At 41.6% G+C, this 18,856-nt stretch overlaps 2 protein-coding genes across 2 annotated transcripts; both read left to right on the top strand.

Moving 5' to 3' along the window:
* The first annotated feature begins 227 nt into the window (after window positions 1–227).
* On the top strand, window positions 228–5,101 carry LOC143264261 (uncharacterized). Its single transcript, XM_076530633.1, has one exon. It carries the CDS (start codon window positions 228–230, stop codon window positions 4,017–4,019), a length of 3,792 nt encoding a protein of 1,263 aa, XP_076386748.1. The 3' UTR covers window positions 4,020–5,101.
* Window positions 5,102–9,577: 4,476 nt separating this feature from the next.
* Window positions 9,578–12,617, top strand: LOC143264356 (uncharacterized). Its single transcript, XM_076531210.1, has 3 exons — window positions 9,578–9,953; window positions 10,112–10,595; window positions 12,254–12,617. Exons 1-3 carry the CDS (start codon window positions 9,578–9,580, stop codon window positions 12,615–12,617), a joined length of 1,224 nt encoding a protein of 407 aa, XP_076387325.1.
* The last annotated feature ends 6,239 nt before the right edge of the window (window positions 12,618–18,856 follow it).

The following is an 18,856-nucleotide window of genomic DNA, read 5'->3' as shown; positions in this document are numbered from 1 at the left end:
TGTGTAAAAACTGTCTTCGTTTTCATCACGGACAGTGCAATTCGACGCGATGTAAACACTGCGGGAATTTCCATCATACGTTGCTTCATACTTATGAAAGATTAGAACCATCCGCCGTGCCGTCCACATCAGTAACGAAACCCGTAAACGAATCTTCAAACTCAAACGTTGCGTGACAACCAAGAATCGCATTAACTGCCGTGTGCCGCGCCCCCCGATCACAACTCATGATGAGTGCGATAGTTCGCATTCGGACAGGAAACGGAACGTTTACAGAAGCCCGTGCGCTTCTTGATACTTGCGCGACAGCCCATTTTATAACTGAAAATCTCGCTAGACGTTTAAAACTTCCAATGCAATCATGTTCGGTTCCAATCAGCGCGATCAATGAAATGACGACAATGTCTAAAAATCTTGTTACTATAACATTTCGAGCAGTACATAACGAATTTCAAAAGTCTTTAACGTGTTTAACAGTTCCGCAAATCACTGAATTCGTACCGGACGAACGATTCCCGCGTGAGTCCATTAATATTCCGTCAAATTTACGTCTTGCCGACCCCGAATTTCATATACCACGACCTGTCGATCTGTTAATCGGCTCCGGAGCAACTTTATCATTAATTTCGATAGGTCAGATTAATTTATCTCGGGACGGTTGTGATCTTATTTTACAAAAGACCCAGCTCGGATGGGTAATCGTAGGCGGCACGGTAGATAGTGCGGAAAATCAAAAAATCATTTGCAATTTAACAGAATTAAAAGAACAGATAGCCAAATTTTGGCTAATAGAGAACGTGGACGCGGAATTATCAAATCTTTCGGAAATAACTTTATGTGAATCACACTACGTACAAAACACGACGCGTAACGAGACAGGACGATACTTAGTGCGATTGCCATTCCGATCCGGCGACAAAGATTTCGGCGACTCTCGACGACTTGCTCTACGACGTTTTCATGCTCTCCAGAGGAAATTAGATTCAAATCCGACACTAAAGATGGAATACGCGAAAATAATGCAGGAATATATCGATCTCGGGCACATGTCACCGGTAAACGACGAATCCGCGAACGGCTATTATATGCCTCATCACGCCGTGATAAAGGCTACGAGCGCGACAACCAAGGTCCGCGTCGTCTTCGACGCGTCGGCCAAAACAGATAAAAACATTTCGTTAAACGATAGACTCATGATCGGTCCCACGATACAGGACAAACTCTTCGAACATTTGCTCCGGTTCCGCACACACACTTATGTCGTTACTGCCGACATCGAAAAGATGTATCGGCAAATCTTGATCCATCCAGAAGACCGTAAATACCAACGCGTATTTTGGTATAATCATAATCGCGTTCAAACATTTCAGCTAAACACCGTAACTTTCGGCGTATCTTCCGCACCGTTTCTCGCGATTCGTACAATCCAACAACTCGCAGACGACGAGAGCGCGGACTTTCCTTATGCCTCCAAAATTTTAAAACGCGATTTGTACGTCGACGACCTCCTAACAGGGGCAAATACTTTAAACGAAGTACTCAGAATACGCGACGAAATAATAGACCTTTTGAAACGCGGCGGGTTCAATATACGTCAATGGGCCTCGAATCATAATCATGTTCTCGATAACATTAACGAAAAACTCCTCGGTTCAGAGTGCACAATTGATAACAATCCCGTAATAAAAACGTTAGGAATCGGATGGCATGCACAGGGGGATAAACTCGTTTATACAGTAAAATCACTCGATTCCCCTGTCAAATCTACCAAGCGCGAAATCTTATCAGAGATCGCGAAAATTTTCGACCCTCTCGGGCTTCTTGGACCAGTGATCTTAACTGCAAAGTCTTTCATGCAGGAATGCTGGAAAACGAAGCTTGATTGGGACGAATCGGTACCACAAGCCTTATACACGAAATGGGCTTCGTTCTCAAACCAACTTTCTCGCATTAACAATTTATCAGTAGATCGGAAACTCATCATCGAAAACCCGAAAATTATCCAAATCCACGGATTTTGCGACGCAAGTAAAACAGGATATGGCGCGTGTTTATACATACGTTCTTGTAATCAAGAAGGTCATATTCTCGCTCGTCTTGCTTGCGCGAAATCACGAGTCGCGCCGATTAAAGAACTGACTATTCCACGGCTCGAGCTGTGCGCCGCGTTGACACTCGTTCGACTCTACCGAGAGACCCGAACTGCTTTTAATTTTCCAGTTGATCGCGTTATTTTTTGGTCAGATTCCACAATAGTTTTACATTGGCTTAAGAAGTCCCCGACGGTTTTAAAACTTTTTGAAGCCAATCGCGTCGCGGAAATACAAACAGTTAAAGAAGCCGACTGGCGACACATCTTAACAACTGATAATCCGGCAGATGCATTATCACGTCAATTTCCCGCGGTATTCTGCGAGAACAAGTTGTGGTTCGAGGGACCTCATTGGTTGCGACAACCTGAAATTCATTGGCCAGTGAATACACCGATTTCCGTTAAGGAGCTACCCGGATTAAAGAAAAACACGTGCTTAACTTTAAATCTTAAGAAATGTGAATTTTTCAATAACTTCTCATCATATTCAAAATTAGTACGCGTCGTTGCATATTGTTTGCGTATGCTTCGTTCGAACAATTACAGCGGAAAACTGTGCGCGCAAGAAAAATTAAACTCAGAACGTGTTATTTTACGAGCGATTCAGAAAGAACAATTCACCGAGGAATTGCAACACATTTCGGTTTCGGGGGGAGCAAAGGGTAGTCGACTTGCCTCTTTGAATCCATTCCTCGACGAAAACGGTTTGCTTCGCGTCGGCGGACGGTTGCAAAACGCCGAAATTCCATATTCGCAAAAACATCCAATTCTTTTGCCGTCATATCATCATGTCACGGATTTAATCATTCGCGAAACTCATGAACGCACATATCATGCCGGTATTCAGACAACACTGTATACAATAAGACACCGTTTCTGGCTCCTTGACGGAAAAAATCAGGTTCGTAAAATTGTAAGACGGTGCGTTCGCTGCATTCGTTTTCGGCCGTCTCCGTTGCAAGGCAAAATGGCCGATCTACCTAAATCGCGCGTCGAACAAACCGCAGCTTTCACACACACGGGTGTCGATTTTTTCGGTCCGCTCTTCATCAAAGAGAAAAAACATAGAAATCGAAACAGTATAAAGGCGTACGGCTGCGTCTTCATTTGTATGTCCGTTAAGGCAGTACACATCGAAATCGTGAGTGACCTTACTACCGAAGGTTTTCTCGGCGCCTTCAGACGTTTCATTGGGCGTCGAGCTATACCGATTCATGTGTATTCCGACAACGGTACAAACTTTGTAGGCGCGAACAATCATCTCCGCGAATTATACGCGTTATTCGGATCCACAGAATTTAAAGATCGCGTATCAGAGTTTTCAATGGCTAAAAACATAACATGGCATTTTAATCCACCGTCAACACCTCACTTTGGAGGCATTTGGGAGGCCGCGGTCAAATCCTTCAAACATCACTTCAAACGCGTTGTAGGCGAACGTCTTTTTACGTTTGAAGAGATTAACACACTCGCGATAGAAATCGAAGCCATCTTGAATTCACGTCCGTTATGCCCCATCTCATCAGATCCGAACGATCCTATCGCGCTAACACCTGCGCATCTATTAGTCGGTCGTCCGCTCACGATGCTGCCCGAAGATAATTATCTTTCAGTTCCAGAAAATCGCCTAACTTCCTGGAAAATTATCAGCAAGGCACGGCAGGATTTCTGGAAACGGTGGTATCAAGAATACCTGAACGAGCTACAAAAGCGCCAAAAATGGTACGAATCCAGCGGTCAAATCAACATCGACACAATCGTCATCCTGATGGACAAAAATCAGCCTTGCATGAGATGGAGACTGGGCAGAATAACGGAATTACATCCCGGTGGCGACGGAGAAGTCCGAGTCGTCACGATCAAAACCGCCAACGGCATCATCAAACGCAATATCACACAACTGTGTCCATTAATCGAAACTACTTAAAATCTTTGTACCATTTTCTAATTAATTATCCATGCATACAACATACAACACATTAATCACAATACACAAAAACATTGCTCGCTGCACTCGCAACGGGGGGAGTATGTTCGGTCGCGAACCGAAACCTTTGCCGCGGTTAAACGATTTATTGCAGGGCCTAAGCGGTTCGGCGCGTAAGCCATCATCAATAGTTTTTACTTTGGAATACGGGTCACCGGGGACCCTATTGTCTATCACATCCGGCCCGAACGAATCTTACCGTAGACATGCACGTGTCATAAACCAGCTACAGCTGTACCTCTCGCTTAAACAGTTTTTGACGAACAAAAAGCATAGAGTTTTTCTTGACCGTTACTTTCGGAAACGCGAGGGTATTTAGGCGATCTTTCGTACAACAAAAATATAGTCGAACGTTGAAGCTTGCACGGTTCGGATCGAGAGTAAAAAAGTCAATCGTGAGTTCGAAAGTTCCGCATAACGCAACGTAACATAACCAATGCAGGGTGGTTCGGAAATCATTCACAACACCATTCGAGCGAGACCCTGCACTCCTCGAATGGGCCACGGTAGGGTGGTTAAATCGTACATTACACACTGTTCGGGTGAGTCCTACACTCCTCGAACAGGCCACGGTAGGGTGGTTAAATCATACATGATTCGAATGAGTCCTACACTCCTCGAATCGATCATCGTGAATAATCTCACGCAACGTGAATTATCACGCGAATCGAACAACGCTGAGCGAGACTCTGTTCTCCTCAAATCGAACCACATTGAGCGAGACCCTGTTCTCCTCCAATTGAACAACATTGAGCGAGACCTTGTTCTCCTCATTCAATACGCAATCAACATAACGTACACATACTCGTACACATTTTCACCGTAAAGTCATTAACGAATACATATTTTTGTAAGGGGTTTTTTATGCCGCAAGGCTTTTTCCCCTAATTCGAATCGCTAGAGCCAATAAACGATCACGATTTTTCAGGCTCAATTGTGTCTAAACAATTTTTATTTACCCTCTTCCTCAATCGAATTCATATATTCCTTGAAACACGAAATCTCTCCATGTTGGACAGATTTCGACGATACAAGTATATATTTGATTTTCGTGTTCGAAGCTATCGCAGTGACAAGATTTTACTTGATTAACACGTCTATAATTTATAATGAATCCTACCTAAGTGTAATTCGGTTTCTGGATTTATATAATTGAAATTTTTATAAAGTTAATAATGCTAACGCTCTGTAATCTACCGCCGCGAGGAATTCAACCTAGGTGGAATTCTCTAAACGCACCTAAATACGTTTTCGCAAGAATTAGACAGATTAAACTACTATCTAACGCGGTGTAGTCGACTACGGAAAAGACGCTAAGTGAGAACAGTATTCTTTTATTAATTCAAGTTACCAAAATTTATCTGAATCTAATGAATTATTATTCGGAACAATTACTCTTGTATAATTTGACTCGACAACTAATTGTCCATGGCCCTTTTTGTCAGAGCGCACACTGACACCCAAAACTAGATCGCTTAATTGGGGAGCCAGAGTCAGATGAACAATATACGTCCAACCGGGTAGCAAATCAAAATTGACTCTAATTATGAACTCGTAATTGCTGAACCGCCACCCAAAAGACACGGGCTTCAGTGACCAAGCCGCTCAACGAGGGGGAGTAACTCAGAGCGAGCTCCGAGAAACTGAAGGCGTGTTAGCAATCCGACCAAAATCAAATACGAGTAGCTGAGAGCTTTTGTTCGATGTCTTAGCCTTTCTTGGCGATAAGCGTAGCACTCTCCTTACGGAGTTTGAGTTACAAAATCGCTTGAACGGGGAGCCTGTTGTTCACCAGCTGCTAAAACAACCCAGCGACCAAGTAACCGAATGGCAAATACCCGCTTGACGAGTCAAGTATGTGACGGATCGGTGGGGGAAAGCCCGAAGGGGGTTCCCTAGAGTGGAGGCAGTTAGGGAAAACGGTCCTCCACGTACTGATGCTCACACCCACGGCCGATTTATTTTACGGGGCGCCAGTGCCAATGCACACGTCCGCGGAAATCGCCCTTCCGGCTGCTCTGTCGGGAGCGGGAATCAGAGGGGGTCAGAAAAAAATTAGTAAAAGACCCGCGAGTTTGTATCCAACAGAAAAGGCTTTTATTCGGGCCCCAAGTAGGCCACGTAAGCAGAACAGAAAAAACTATAGTGGGCCCCACGCGTTACAAGCAACGGTCGAGGAAAAAGGGTCGACTCGCCAATTGCGAGGGAGGCTTTCGCGGCGCGGGGGCTCACGGTACGCGTGAGTACAAAAGAAAGACAAAAGATGTAGAAAAGTCGGATGATTCGTCCGCCGGGAGCACGCCCTCTTAGGGGTCGTGGACAGCAAGGGGACGTTGGTCCTAAATACCAAATACAGCACGAAAAAAGATAGATTAGGGCGAACGGTGTCGACGTAGACCGTTCGCGGCCTCTACGATCCTCGTCACTGCGGCCAGGGGTCCTATCACCCTCGCCCACGCACAAATGAATAATAGAAAATGAATAATAGAAAGAATAGGTAAGGAGAGGGCTCCTACCTTTTTGCGCAGTGTTCCGATGTTTCCACACAGGGGCGGCGACGAATAATCCACAGGCACACTCACACACAGTACAGTATACAAGAAATAAGCAAAAAGGACGGAACGCACTACTAAAAGCTCAAAAAAAAACTCAACACGTAAAATACACGGGAAAGCCAAAAAAAAGAAAAAAAGGAAAGATCCGAATTTTAACGGGGGGGGCTTCGGCGAAAAACGACTCGACTTCTTGTTGCGGCGGCTCGCTTGCTTCTTCCTTCCTCGTGATCTTCTTCCCCGGTTCGCGGTATTCCCCCACCCCGAGGATTTCGGCGTCGAGGATGGGCCATCTCGTGGTGCCTTGCGGCCAGGTCCTGGGGCACTCTCTAGGTGGCGGTTGGGGGTGGCTCGTCCCCAGGCCTGGCGTTCCTCTGTGACGGGCTGCCGGTCACCCCCGCGGAGGATGACGGGGTGGCGTCGCGACCGGACAGCCGGCGACTCCGCTTCGATGGACCCATCCCGCGCCACCGTCGCTCAGGGAGAGGTTCCTCCGCGACCGGGGACAACGATGCTCCTTCCTAGTGACTGGAGGGTAGAAGGGGGGAGGACAAAAGCGGGGCCCGCAATATATATAAAAAAAAAGTAAAAAGGGAAAGGTATGCAATTGATAGTCAAAGAAAAACACACACACACGCTCACTCATTCTTGCCCCAGCGGCGTGGGGGTTCGCTTGGGCGGGGGAGTGGGGCTGGCAATTCGGGGGGATCCTCGTAACGAAGCATAACCAAAAAAAGAAAAAGGCTAATCAACTAAATGAAAATATGCCTCGTTACCCCCCCCCCCCCCCCCCCCCCCAAATTGTCCTATCCCCTCTCCGCGCTTTCGCGCCCGCTCCTAGAGGCCGCGCATTGAGGCGAGCGAGCGGCCGACAAAAAAAAACTGCAGTCCTGTAACAGACTCAAGTGCGATTAACAGGGGGAAATCAAAAAAAAGAAAAAAAACAAACAATTTCAAATGCCACGAAAAACAAGGTGAACGAAACAGAAGAAGAGGGAGGGAGAAAATCGGGGACTATAAACAAAAAAAAAACAAGAAAAGACAAAGGTTTTACTAACAAAGGACATCACCAAGGTGTCGCACGCGGATTTTAATGAAATTGACATATGTGGTAGCTTTCGAAAAATCATTTAACACGTATTTTTTTATATCTGCGAACATCCATGTTGAGGGGGTGAAAATAGCCCTCAAAGTTCGGGGTTGAAAACACATTTTCCTTAATATCTCGGAAACTAGAGGGTGTAGGAAGGTGATTTTTTTTTAAATTGTATAGTTTTTAGTCAGGAATTTAGTTACTGACAAAAATTTCGGGAGAAATTATTTATTTAAATAATATATTAAAAAATTGGACTTTTCTTTCAATTTTTCACCCTAAATGCAATTCGACTTTTTTGCAGATTTATATACGAAAAATATGGATCAAAATAGGGGATACGTGTTTTTGGAATTTTTTGTTTATTGCAATTTAGCAATAATTATTACATATACAATTTTCTCTTACCTTTTACGGAGAAATGAATTGAGATTTGTTTTTAAAGAGGGTGAGCCATTTTTATACGATAATTTGTCACGTCTTTAACAATATCAGATGTTTATTGTTCCATCGGTAGCCAGGGAAGGTCCAGCGGGCAGGTATAAATCCGCCGCGGTACCAGTCGTCGCTGTACGGAACATAAGTTTCTGTGGCCAATAAAACTTTTAGCCGCAGGTATAAGTTTATTTACTTGACTTTTAATAATTTGAAAGAGCTAATTTTATTATCAAGGGTTGAACTTCCAAAATCAAGTTGTACAGGGTGCACAGTAATAACATTCAATAAAGAAGTGTGTAAAACACAAATGCCATTTATACCACGAACACAAGACACGAAGCTTTCTAAAGAGTTAGTATTGTTAACAGTATTAATTTCCCTTTTTTACAGAATAAAGACAAAATGTAATTTTCGCTGCGTCCTCAATAGCTTTGCTCTCATCATAAACTCCGTATTTTCAGAAGGGTAATTTAGCGATCAGCAGAATTGAATAGTGCTCTGGCTATCGTGGGCTTACTTTTTTGGAAAAACCCCGGCGTTGCCAGACTTTAGGAATCCTTATGTACGCACAGGTATTACTTCTCCCTCTCCTAATGGAAGGCGTATTGGAAAGTACAAAGGGGGTGGTCACTGTCATCTAAGGAGCATGATGATTGGAAAATTAAATTTGGAAAGAAAACTAATCAGCATGTTTCCTTGATCTTCCGAGTTTTCGAGGACGTCTGGACAGCAGCGAGTTATTATTCGATGCACAGAGTTATTACAAATACTACGATACGCTTGTCAGCGCGGCAATTGGTATCAGTATTTGAATAGCAGTGTGTTGGGACTCGATCTTAAAATCCTAGGACCATATTTTTATTCAGTTAGAATATTCTTAACAAAATGACCGTTATCGTTACAGCGGTTTATTGCGGACAATTCGTAACTCCGAAATTTTTATATGTTTTTATATTTTTATTAAAGCTCTTCAGGTCAAAGTTGACCTGAGCTCAACATTTTGTTAGGGCGGTTCTTACCCCTTCTTGCAATATTTTGTCGACCAATCTGATAGTTAATTTTCACAAGTCGTTCGTCTACCCCCAAATACATGCCGATCCCACTCCGCATTTTTAGTTTTTGTGGAAAACACTCATTTGAGACAGAGCAGATTGTCTCGCCATCTCTTAACTAGTAAACATCTTTAAAAGTCCGTTACTACGTCGTGTGATTTTTTTTAAGTATTAAAATAAAGTTCAATTTATACCTCCTACATCAGTTGTTTTGTTCATACCATCGGAGCAGTGGTCACTGAATCAACACCTAACTAGCTTGTGTATATATTAAGTTGACGCGCAGCACAACACAGTGCATCAGTGCAGTGTTTTAAGTGTTTCTCAAGTTTCTCTTTTTGCGTTGTTTTAAAATTTATTAAAATGAGGGTTAACCCAAATAATATTATAAATATTTTAATAGAAACTTACAATTATGACATTAGTAAGCATTCGGACAAAAATGCTAAAGAAATAGAATTGGCACAAAGCATAATTGATTTAATTGACAGTTATAAATTAAGTGGATATGGAGATGTAGAAGTTTATCAGGAATTAGTATTTGATGATACAGTAGGAGAACCATCGTTTAGTGACTTCAGTGTGCAAGAGGAAGGAATTGAAGCTCAAGGCGAATCGTCATCATCAACGGATACCATTTCACCGTCGGACTCTCCGCATGAGGGAACTTCTGGACAGGCGGACCTTGATGATGTTGATTTGAAGTATAAAGAAGAAGTAATAAAGTTTTGGCGAAGTGGTAAAAAGAGAAAATTATCATTTAACAGCGTGCAGTCGAAATTTAGAAAAGTAAAAAGTCGTCAACAATTATACAGATGGGAAACCCAAATCGACAAAGGCGGATCATTTTTTGATAAAATGAAACAAATTGGTGAAAAACATTCGAAAAATTTTCAGACGCAAGGAATAAAAAAATTACTGTCCACGATAACGATTTGCGAAGTACAGCAGACAAATTTGTAATGCATGCAAAAGAATATATAGTCAGATATGGATTAGGTAACGTTTTTAATTCCGACCAAAGTGGTTTTCGGTTAGAGTTTCATTCCGGGAGAACCTTATCGTGGAAAGGGGAAAAAAGCACAGACAGTTTAGTTCAATCAAAATCTTCTATAACTCGTAGTTACACAATACCACCAATTATATCTGCCGAAGGGGAGTTGTTATCGCCGTTATTTATAGTTTTAAAGGAAGTTAGTGGAAAATTAGGACCTCGCGTGAAACAAAGTTTATTTCAACCACCAAACGTTTTTATTGAAGCTTCGGTATCGGGAAAATTAACAAAAGAACATTTGAATATTTGGCTAAAAGAAGTTTATTTACCGCACACACCAGAAAATTCAGTTTTGCTTTTGGATTCATGGAGCGGTCACAACAAACTGTAACGTCCCTGGTACTAGACTCAGGTATTTTACAGCGCTTATGAAGCAAAGAGCGGCTTTTGCTTATTAAGCGACTCGTTTTTACTATTAACTAATTCTAAAAGAATGTGGGATCGTGGTGGCGTGTGGTTAAAGAGTGAAATCTACAGGTTAATACCTTTCATTAATTAGGTTTATTCAAATAATGATGAGAAAAAGAGTTATAACTAACAATTACTTTAGTAAATATAAAAATGTATATGTGACTGAATTCTATAAGCACATTGGAGTATAATAGACTTGTTGTTGACGCAAATCGCAGAACGGTAGCTAACTACTTCAATTACGCGGTTTTAATAATAATAATATGCGCAACGCGAGAAAATAACGCAATTTATAATGCAATTTAATAATGCAAGAAAATAACGCAATTTACAATGGATCTAGATCCTAACAAAACTGACAGAACAATATTTGGTTAATTACAAAAACTCTAAAATTTGTATTAGACGTGGAACAGTTACTCTTTATTTGACTCTAAACTAATTAGTTCATGGCCCTTTTTGTCAGAGCACAAATCGACACCCAAAACCTGATCGCTTAATTGGGGAGCCTGCGTTAGCTGGCTACTAGAACTACCCAACGATGCAAGAATCAAGTGACCGACGTGTGACCAACAAGGTAGCAAATAAAAATGACTCAACTTTAATTATTTATTGAAATTACTGAAACGCCACCCAAAAGACACGGGCTTCAGAGACCAAGCCGCTCAAATGGGGAGCCTGCGTTAGCTGGCTACTAAACTACCCAGAGCGAACTCCGAGAATCTGATGGCGAGTTAGTAACTCGGAAAAATAAGAAATATGTGTGAGTGACTGGCGAGCTCTCGTTGATGTCTTAGTTTCTTCTGGGGCTGAGCATAGCACTCTCCTTACGGAGTTTCAGATACAAGACCGTTTGAACGGGGAGCCTGCGTTAGCTGGCTACTAGAACTACCCAACGATCGAGTATCCAAATGGCTGATACCCGCTGTCCAGTCAAAACTAAGAATCTTGTAGGCTCTTACCAGTTAAAACTGCTCCAGTTAGTCGCTTCCTAAGAGGTCCGGCACGTAGTACTTCCAAGATTGTTCTGCGCTCGCAGCCGCTGCTGCACGCCCTTTTATACCCAGAGATTCATGGGTTTTTCCCGCTCAAAAAGTAGTTATTCTTTTATTACGCTTTATTTAGTAGCAAATATATATTAGTTTGATTAATAAAAATACGCTTTGATTTATTATTATTTAGTTTTTCACAAGTTTTCCCGTTAAATCGTATTTTTAATGATTTTTAGATACGCAAATTATAAGTGTTTTAATAGAAGAAATAATTAATTGCAACCAATACATAACATAATAGCTAAAAATATAACGCAATTTATAATGAGTGAATAATTAATAATATACACAATATAAACATTTAAATAATAATTTATAATAACTGTGTTTCGAAGTATATCTTCTGTCTCTTTCTAACTAACGCGCGCGCCATCGATCGGTGATCTATTCTAAACAATGTTGCACGTGTGAGCTACCCCCTCCCATTACCACGCGAATTTTTATGGTGCAGTCGGTAATTTGCGGTCGGTAATACAATAGAAAAAGATATACGTATTAGCATATGTCTTCATTTATCGACAGGATTCAATATGATGTACCCGGGGACGTTACAAAACAGTCAATAGAAAGGTATGTACCAGACAATAGAAGCATAGAAATATTACAGATTCCTAAAGGTACTACCGGATTTATACAGCCATTAGATGTGTTTGGTTTTAGAATATGGAAGAATTTTGCACGAAAAATTTTTGATTTAGTAATTTTATTAAATTTGGATATAACTTTACATTCTAGGAATTCTATAATTAAATTACAGTCCCTAATACACAATCAACTTTCATCACCACGATACAAAAATTTATTCCGATATGCCTGGTTCCGTTGTGGCTATTTCAACATTAGACCCGATGTGCTGACTCGCGCACGTTTATTCGAAAGAAATTAATCCTAAGAATAATATTTTGGTATGAGTCCGAACGATTGACTCAGAAGAGCTGTCCTAAACGATTGACTCGTGAAAATTTACTAAGTCCGTAACGAATGACTTTCGTAAAAGTTCTAAGTCCGACTTTTAGATGACTTTGCTCGAGATTAATGTGTCCGATATGATTGACACGACTGGTTTATTTTCAAGTCCGACTCGGTTGACTGATGTTGGAAATCTGACGATGCGTTTCGTCGTTACTTCCTCGAAACGTCGGAAGTGCAAGGAGGCATGCTGATTGGTCCTCATTAGAAATGTTGATTTTCCAATCAACATGCCCCTTGACTTGGGCCCACCCTCTCTTGCGCCCTGAGCGCGCCTTTTTTGGAAGAGGGTGGAAAAAAATACCGATGAGTACGGGAGGATCTCGAAGGTCGGCAACGCCGGGGTTTTTCCCTCCAGGTGACACGCACGTTGTCCTAAAAAGTACCGCTAGGACGGAACCGAGGCCCATCCTCGGTGACCCTTCGGGAAAAACCCTGTTTATGACGGACTAGTTATTGAAGACTAAATGAAACTTAGAAATTCTAAAGGCATTGTTCGAAAAAATGTAAAACTAAATTGCCGTCGATGGCTAAAAATCTGTCTTTCAAAAATAACTGTTGGACCCGGACCCATCATAAACTACCTACGAAATCCTCGCGTATTGTGTTCCGTCGCACGTTCGGAACACCCGATGAATTTAATAACCCAGTTGAGTTTTGTTTTAATAATTAGAAACTTTGTATTGTTGTCAATGTACTGATGTAGTTTCTATAAAGTTTTCGTGGTGTAAACAACATTTGTGTTTTACACACTTCTTCATTGACTTTCACTATTGTGCACATTATATAGCATAATTTTCAGAAGCAAGCATTCAACTGTAGCTTTCTCAATTTTTATTACATCGCCTTTTGCGAATAAATTTGTATTTAAATTCAATAATACTAAAGGATCAGAAATTTTCTGAACAAAATTTTTTCAACTTCGAAACCTACTGATGTCAAATGGTTGAACAAACGGTATGGTATTTTTTGGAATTTTTAATATTTTCTGTTTCTTACACTGTTTCCTACCTTGTGATTGATCGTCATAACTTCTTTTTGCTATATATATTCCATGAATCAAGAAGCAAACAGTATTTTCTGGTTCCCACGGAACAAAAAAATATTTGCAGATTTTTAAGTAGAAGCTTATTCCATTTCCTCTTAATTTACAAAAATAGGCAAGATTTGAACACGTGAAATCATCAAATATAAACTCTTGTTGCATTTCTATATCTGTTTATGCCCATTCTTTATACATGTCAATTGCATCTGCTATGGTTTGTGCCAGTTTAACTTTGTTTCGATTTATGTGTGCTTCGTGCTTATTAGAGTTAAATATTTTCATTAAAATGTTTACAATATTAACCCATTTGCATCACACAGAAAAGTGAAAAATTCGTTCTTATCACCAAAAATTTTTTTGATTGTATTTTAATGAAAATGTTTTTAAATGTTAAAAATAAAAGCAATATTACATAAATAAAGAATTTTTACTTCATTATAGATTCATAATTATGAGAGGAATAAAATCTAATTATTTTGCACAACTATCAGAAGAAATCGCCATAAAACATCTACATTTTCTAGATCTAATTACCTCTTCACTGTTATCGGAAACATAACCATCCATTTTTTTTTATTTTTCTAAGTTATTTTACCTTGAAACTATTCGCGATCACCTCTTTTCATTGATTGAGAGCCAAATACGCATGGGTATAATATACACTCTGGTGATAAATGCCCAAGTGCAATGAGCGCATATACAGGGTGTCCGCGCCAAAGTGTTACACCTTAATATCTCATGAACTATTGATGTCACGAAAAAGTGCTTATATGGAAATTGCAGGGTAAAAGAGGCCCTATGTTTTGGCAGAAGCAAAATTTTTTTATTGTTATTAATGTAAAAGATATGATGGTGAAGTTTCGTTTTTTTAAATGGAACTATAATTTTTTCTCGATCAGGCGATAGTGCTTTTCAAGACGAATTCATCAAGGTTTTATGTACTTACCCGATTTTTATTAGTTTTCGAGATATAACGCTTAGAAATTTACTGATTTTCAGCAGTGACATCTCGGTTTGACGAGTAAGTCATAAAAACGTTCTTATTGTTACGGTAAGTGCCGCTGGTTTGACTCTGCCTGCCGAAACAGATAGGCGGGGTGTATGGTCAAAATGGCAGGTCCGAAGAGTAAGAAACGTGAAAAGTATTGTCCATTACGGTTTAAGTTTTCCGTATCAAAGATGATATTAATTGTAATTTGGAAGGTTGGGACATTTATTTAAATGTTTCAGTACAAGGTAGGTATAAAGACAATTTAACAAAAAATAATATGCAAAAAATTTATTCCACGTGCTTTCCGCTATTTGAAATACAAGTTTGTATACGTTTTACAAATTCGTTCTCGACGTTTTCCATAATTTCGCACGGGATATTTACGCATGCATTGTGTATTCTATTTTTCAAGTCAGTTATATTGTTAAATTGTCTTTATACCTACCTTGTACTGAAACATTTAAATAAATGTCCCAACCTTCCAAATTACAATTAATATCATCTTTGATACGGAAAACTTAAACCGTAATGGACAATACTTTTCACGTTTCTTACTCTTCGGACCTGCCATTTTGACCATACACCCCGCCTATCTGTTTCGGCAGGCAGAGTCAAACCAGCGGCACTTACCGTAACAATAAGAACGTTTTTATGACTTACTCGTCAAACCGAGATGTCACTGCTGAAAATCAGTAAATTTCTAAGCGTTATATCTCGAAAACTAATAAAAATCGGGTAAGTACATAAAACCTTGATGAATTCGTCTTGAAAAGCACTATCGCCTGATCGAGAAAAAATTATAGTTCCATTTAAAAAAACGAAACTTCACCATCATATCTTTTACATTAATAACAATAAAAAAATTTTGCTTCTGCCAAAACATAGGGCCTCTTTTACCCTGCAATTTCCATATAAGCACTTTTTCGTGACATCAATAGTTCATGAGATATTAAGGTGTAACACTTTGGCGCGGACACCCTGTATGCGCGCTTTGGTGATAGTGGCCAAGCAAAATGCGCGCATATATGCGCTTATGATGCAAATGGGTTAATAGGATTAATTTCCATACTTATAAAAAATGAATTTTACAAATGTTCAAAAAGAGAAACAATAATATAATTACCATATAATTATATATACCCACTTTCCTGCAACAGAAAGAAACAAAAGCAGCGCATTGTTCAAATCTTTAGCTCTTTTCAGGACTACCAAAACCAGCTCTTTTCAGAACTACCAAAACCAGCTCTTTTCAGAACTACCAAAACCAGCTCTTTCCAGAACTACCAAAATCAGCTCTTTTTAGAACTACCAAAATCAGCTCTTTTCAGAACTACCAAAATCAGCTCTTTTCAGAGCTACCAAATCATTTAAACGAGGAACATTTCGATTCAACTTATTAAAAGTCAAGTAAATAAACTTATACCTGCGGCTAAAAGTTTTATTGGCCACAGAAACTTATGTTCCGTACAGCGACGACTGGTACCGCGGCGGATTTATACCTGCCCGCTGGACCTTCCCTGGCTACCGATGGAACAATAAACATCTGATATTGTTAAAGACGTGACAAATTATCGTATAAAAATGGCTCACCCTCTTTAAAAACAAATCTCATTTCATTTCTCCGTAAAAGGTAAGAGAAAATTGTATATGTAATAATTATTGCTAAATTGCAATAAACAAAAAATTCCAAAAACACGTATCCCCTATTTTGATCCATATTTTTCGTATATAAATCTGCAAAAAAGTCGAACTGCATTTAGGGTGAAAAATTGAAAGAAAAGTCCAATTTTTTAATATATTATTTAAATAAATAATTTCTCCCGAAATTTTTGTCAGTAACTAAATTCCTGACTAAAAACTACACAATTTAAAAAAAAATTCACCTTCCTACACCCTCTAGTTTCCGAGATATTAAGGAAAATGTGTTTTCAACCCCGAACTTTGAGGGCTATTTTCACTCCCTCAACATGGATGTTCGCAGATATAAAAAATACGTGTCAAATGATTTTTCGAAAGCTACCACATATGTCAATTTCATTAAAATCGGCGTGTAACACCTTGGTGATGTCCTTTGTCAGCGTTAAAATCCGAAACCCCAAATTTCCCTCGATATCAGGGGTGGCGATGTCGTGCGATAAGGGCGATCCGCGGAGCTGCCTTCTATCTCTCTCGTTCTCTGAACAGAAAAATCTGTCCCCCGCAACGGAACGGAGAGAGAGGCGGTGAGTAGGGTAGAACAAAACCGAAAAGCTTCCATAGAAAGTGAAAAATTGAAAGGTGAGAATATTGTGGCGAGGTAACAACACATCCAACACGACACACCCCAAAAAAAACATATAAACAGAGAATGAAAAATACAATACAAGAAATTTAAATGAAATTAAATTGCCACCTAAGTGGCCGGCACACAAGCAAAAATAAAATAAAATGAAAAATAAAAAAGGAAAGTAAAATTTTTGGAGAATAAAAAAAGAAACTCAAAAATATAATTGATTGGCAAACAAAAAGAAAAGAAACTGAAAATAAAATGTGAGGAAAAAGAAAAATAATAAAAGACGGCACAAATCCCTAAAATCCCATCACCACATATAGATACATATATATTTTTTTTCCTAATTTTATGATTTTATATATTTTTTTTTTTCTTTTTTTGCGTAATTAAACTGATGTAACCACCACCAAGACGAAGGACAACAAACAAAAGCGGTCATCCGCAGGTTCCTTACCGCCTCCGGTGTGGGGCCGCCCCGTTTTTCGCGGGGCCTGCCCGCGCACAATGCGGGCAGGACCGCAGGATCACCCCTGGCCACCCGCACAGAAAGCAGTAAGGGCCGGCACTGTAACCGTTGGTGTCCCCTCCGCCGGCATTGAAAACATTGGCCTGCGGGTGCCGGGCCCGCCACGGCCAGCAGTGCCGGTTCCTGCGACGACGCATTTCCCATTAATCCTGTCATTAGAGACAGGAACTGCGCCGTCGCATCCAGGATTCGGTCCTCGGGACCACTAGTCCCGGAGCCAACGACCGCGAGGCCGGCCGCGCTTGGCGCCTCCACCGCGAAGCGGGGGCGCTTCACCGGCCGGCGGTCCGCTACCCGATGCACCGTGGGTCGCAGTCGAGGAGTGGGGGGAGTGCCGCTCCCTTTTCGGGGGCGCTCACCCCCTGGTACCTTTTCCGCCTTCTTGGCGTGGAGGCGGGCACTGCGACGGGTTGGGGGGCCTTGCGTGAGCGGCGCCTCTTCTTCCGCCCCTTGCGTCCCTCGCTGACCCCAGGGGTGGCGACGACGGGTTGGACCGTTGCTGCTCCCAGGTCCTCGGCGGTCGGCCGTGGCTCCAAGCACGCTCCCGGGGGGAGTGATGCCCACTTGGACGCCGACCGATTGGACGCGTCCCCATTGGACGGTCCCGATTCGACGCGTTCCAATTCGAAGCCGTGCCGATTGGACGCGTTCCAATTCTAAGCAGAGCTTATAGAACATAACCTAACTAGATTTAACAGCTTCGAATTGGGACGCGTCCAATCGGCACTGCTTCGAATTGGAACGCGTCGAATCGGGACCGTCCAATCGGTCGGCGTCCAAGTGGGACACCCCCTCCCGGGGGCAGGGGGTCGAATTCTGGCTCGGGACGGTGGGGCGCCACTGTTCTGCGGGACGTCGCCCGCCCTCCCCTCCTTCCTTGGCGCAGCATCTTTAAACAAAAATTCGTTAGGAGGGGTCGGTGGTGCGCCGTCGTCGGGGTCATCACCGACAAACGGCTTCAAGTCGAAGACGTGAACCTTCGGAACCATGCGGGTTCCAGCCGTCTCCGACTCGTACACGACAGGCGATAGGACCTTTTTGATCTGAAATGGAGCAATGTAAGCGGCCGACAGCTTCGCGGCCACATTTTCTGCGGCGGACGAGAGGACCCTATTTCGACGCCAAACTAAAGCACCTACCCGGTATCTAATGTCTCGATGACGCGCATTATAATACTTCGCTTGTCGCTTGTGAGCGCGTTCCAATTGTTCACGCACTAAGTCGTGCAATAACAACAAGCGACGCGATCGTTGTGCCCAGGCTTGCGGGTCTCTGCGGAGGAGCAGGGGTTCTCCTTCCACGGCGCGTCGAATACTGCCGGC

The sequence above is a fragment of the Megachile rotundata genome, chromosome 4, assembly GCF_050947335.1.
Source record: "Megachile rotundata isolate GNS110a chromosome 4, iyMegRotu1, whole genome shotgun sequence".
Lineage (NCBI taxonomy): Eukaryota > Metazoa > Arthropoda > Insecta > Hymenoptera > Megachilidae > Megachile > Megachile rotundata.
The sequence above is the reverse complement of the archived record's forward strand: the minus strand, read 5'-3'. Positions and strand labels throughout refer to the sequence as shown.

Excerpts from the sequence above, each read along its gene's own strand:
- LOC143264261 (XM_076530633.1), top strand. The coding sequence starts at position 228 with ATGATGAGTGCGATAGTTCGCATTCGGACAGGAAACGGAACGTTTACA.
- LOC143264356 (XM_076531210.1), top strand. The coding sequence starts at position 9,578 with ATGAGGGTTAACCCAAATAATATTATAAATATTTTAATAGAAACTTAC. Across the intron at positions 9,954-10,111 it reads AATAAAGTTTTGGCGAAGTG|ACGCAAGGAATAAAAAAATT; the intron begins GTAAAAAGAGAA and ends AAAAATTTTCAG. Across the intron at positions 10,596-12,253 it reads TGGAGCGGTCACAACAAACT|GATTCAATATGATGTACCCG; the intron begins GTAACGTCCCTG and ends ATTTATCGACAG.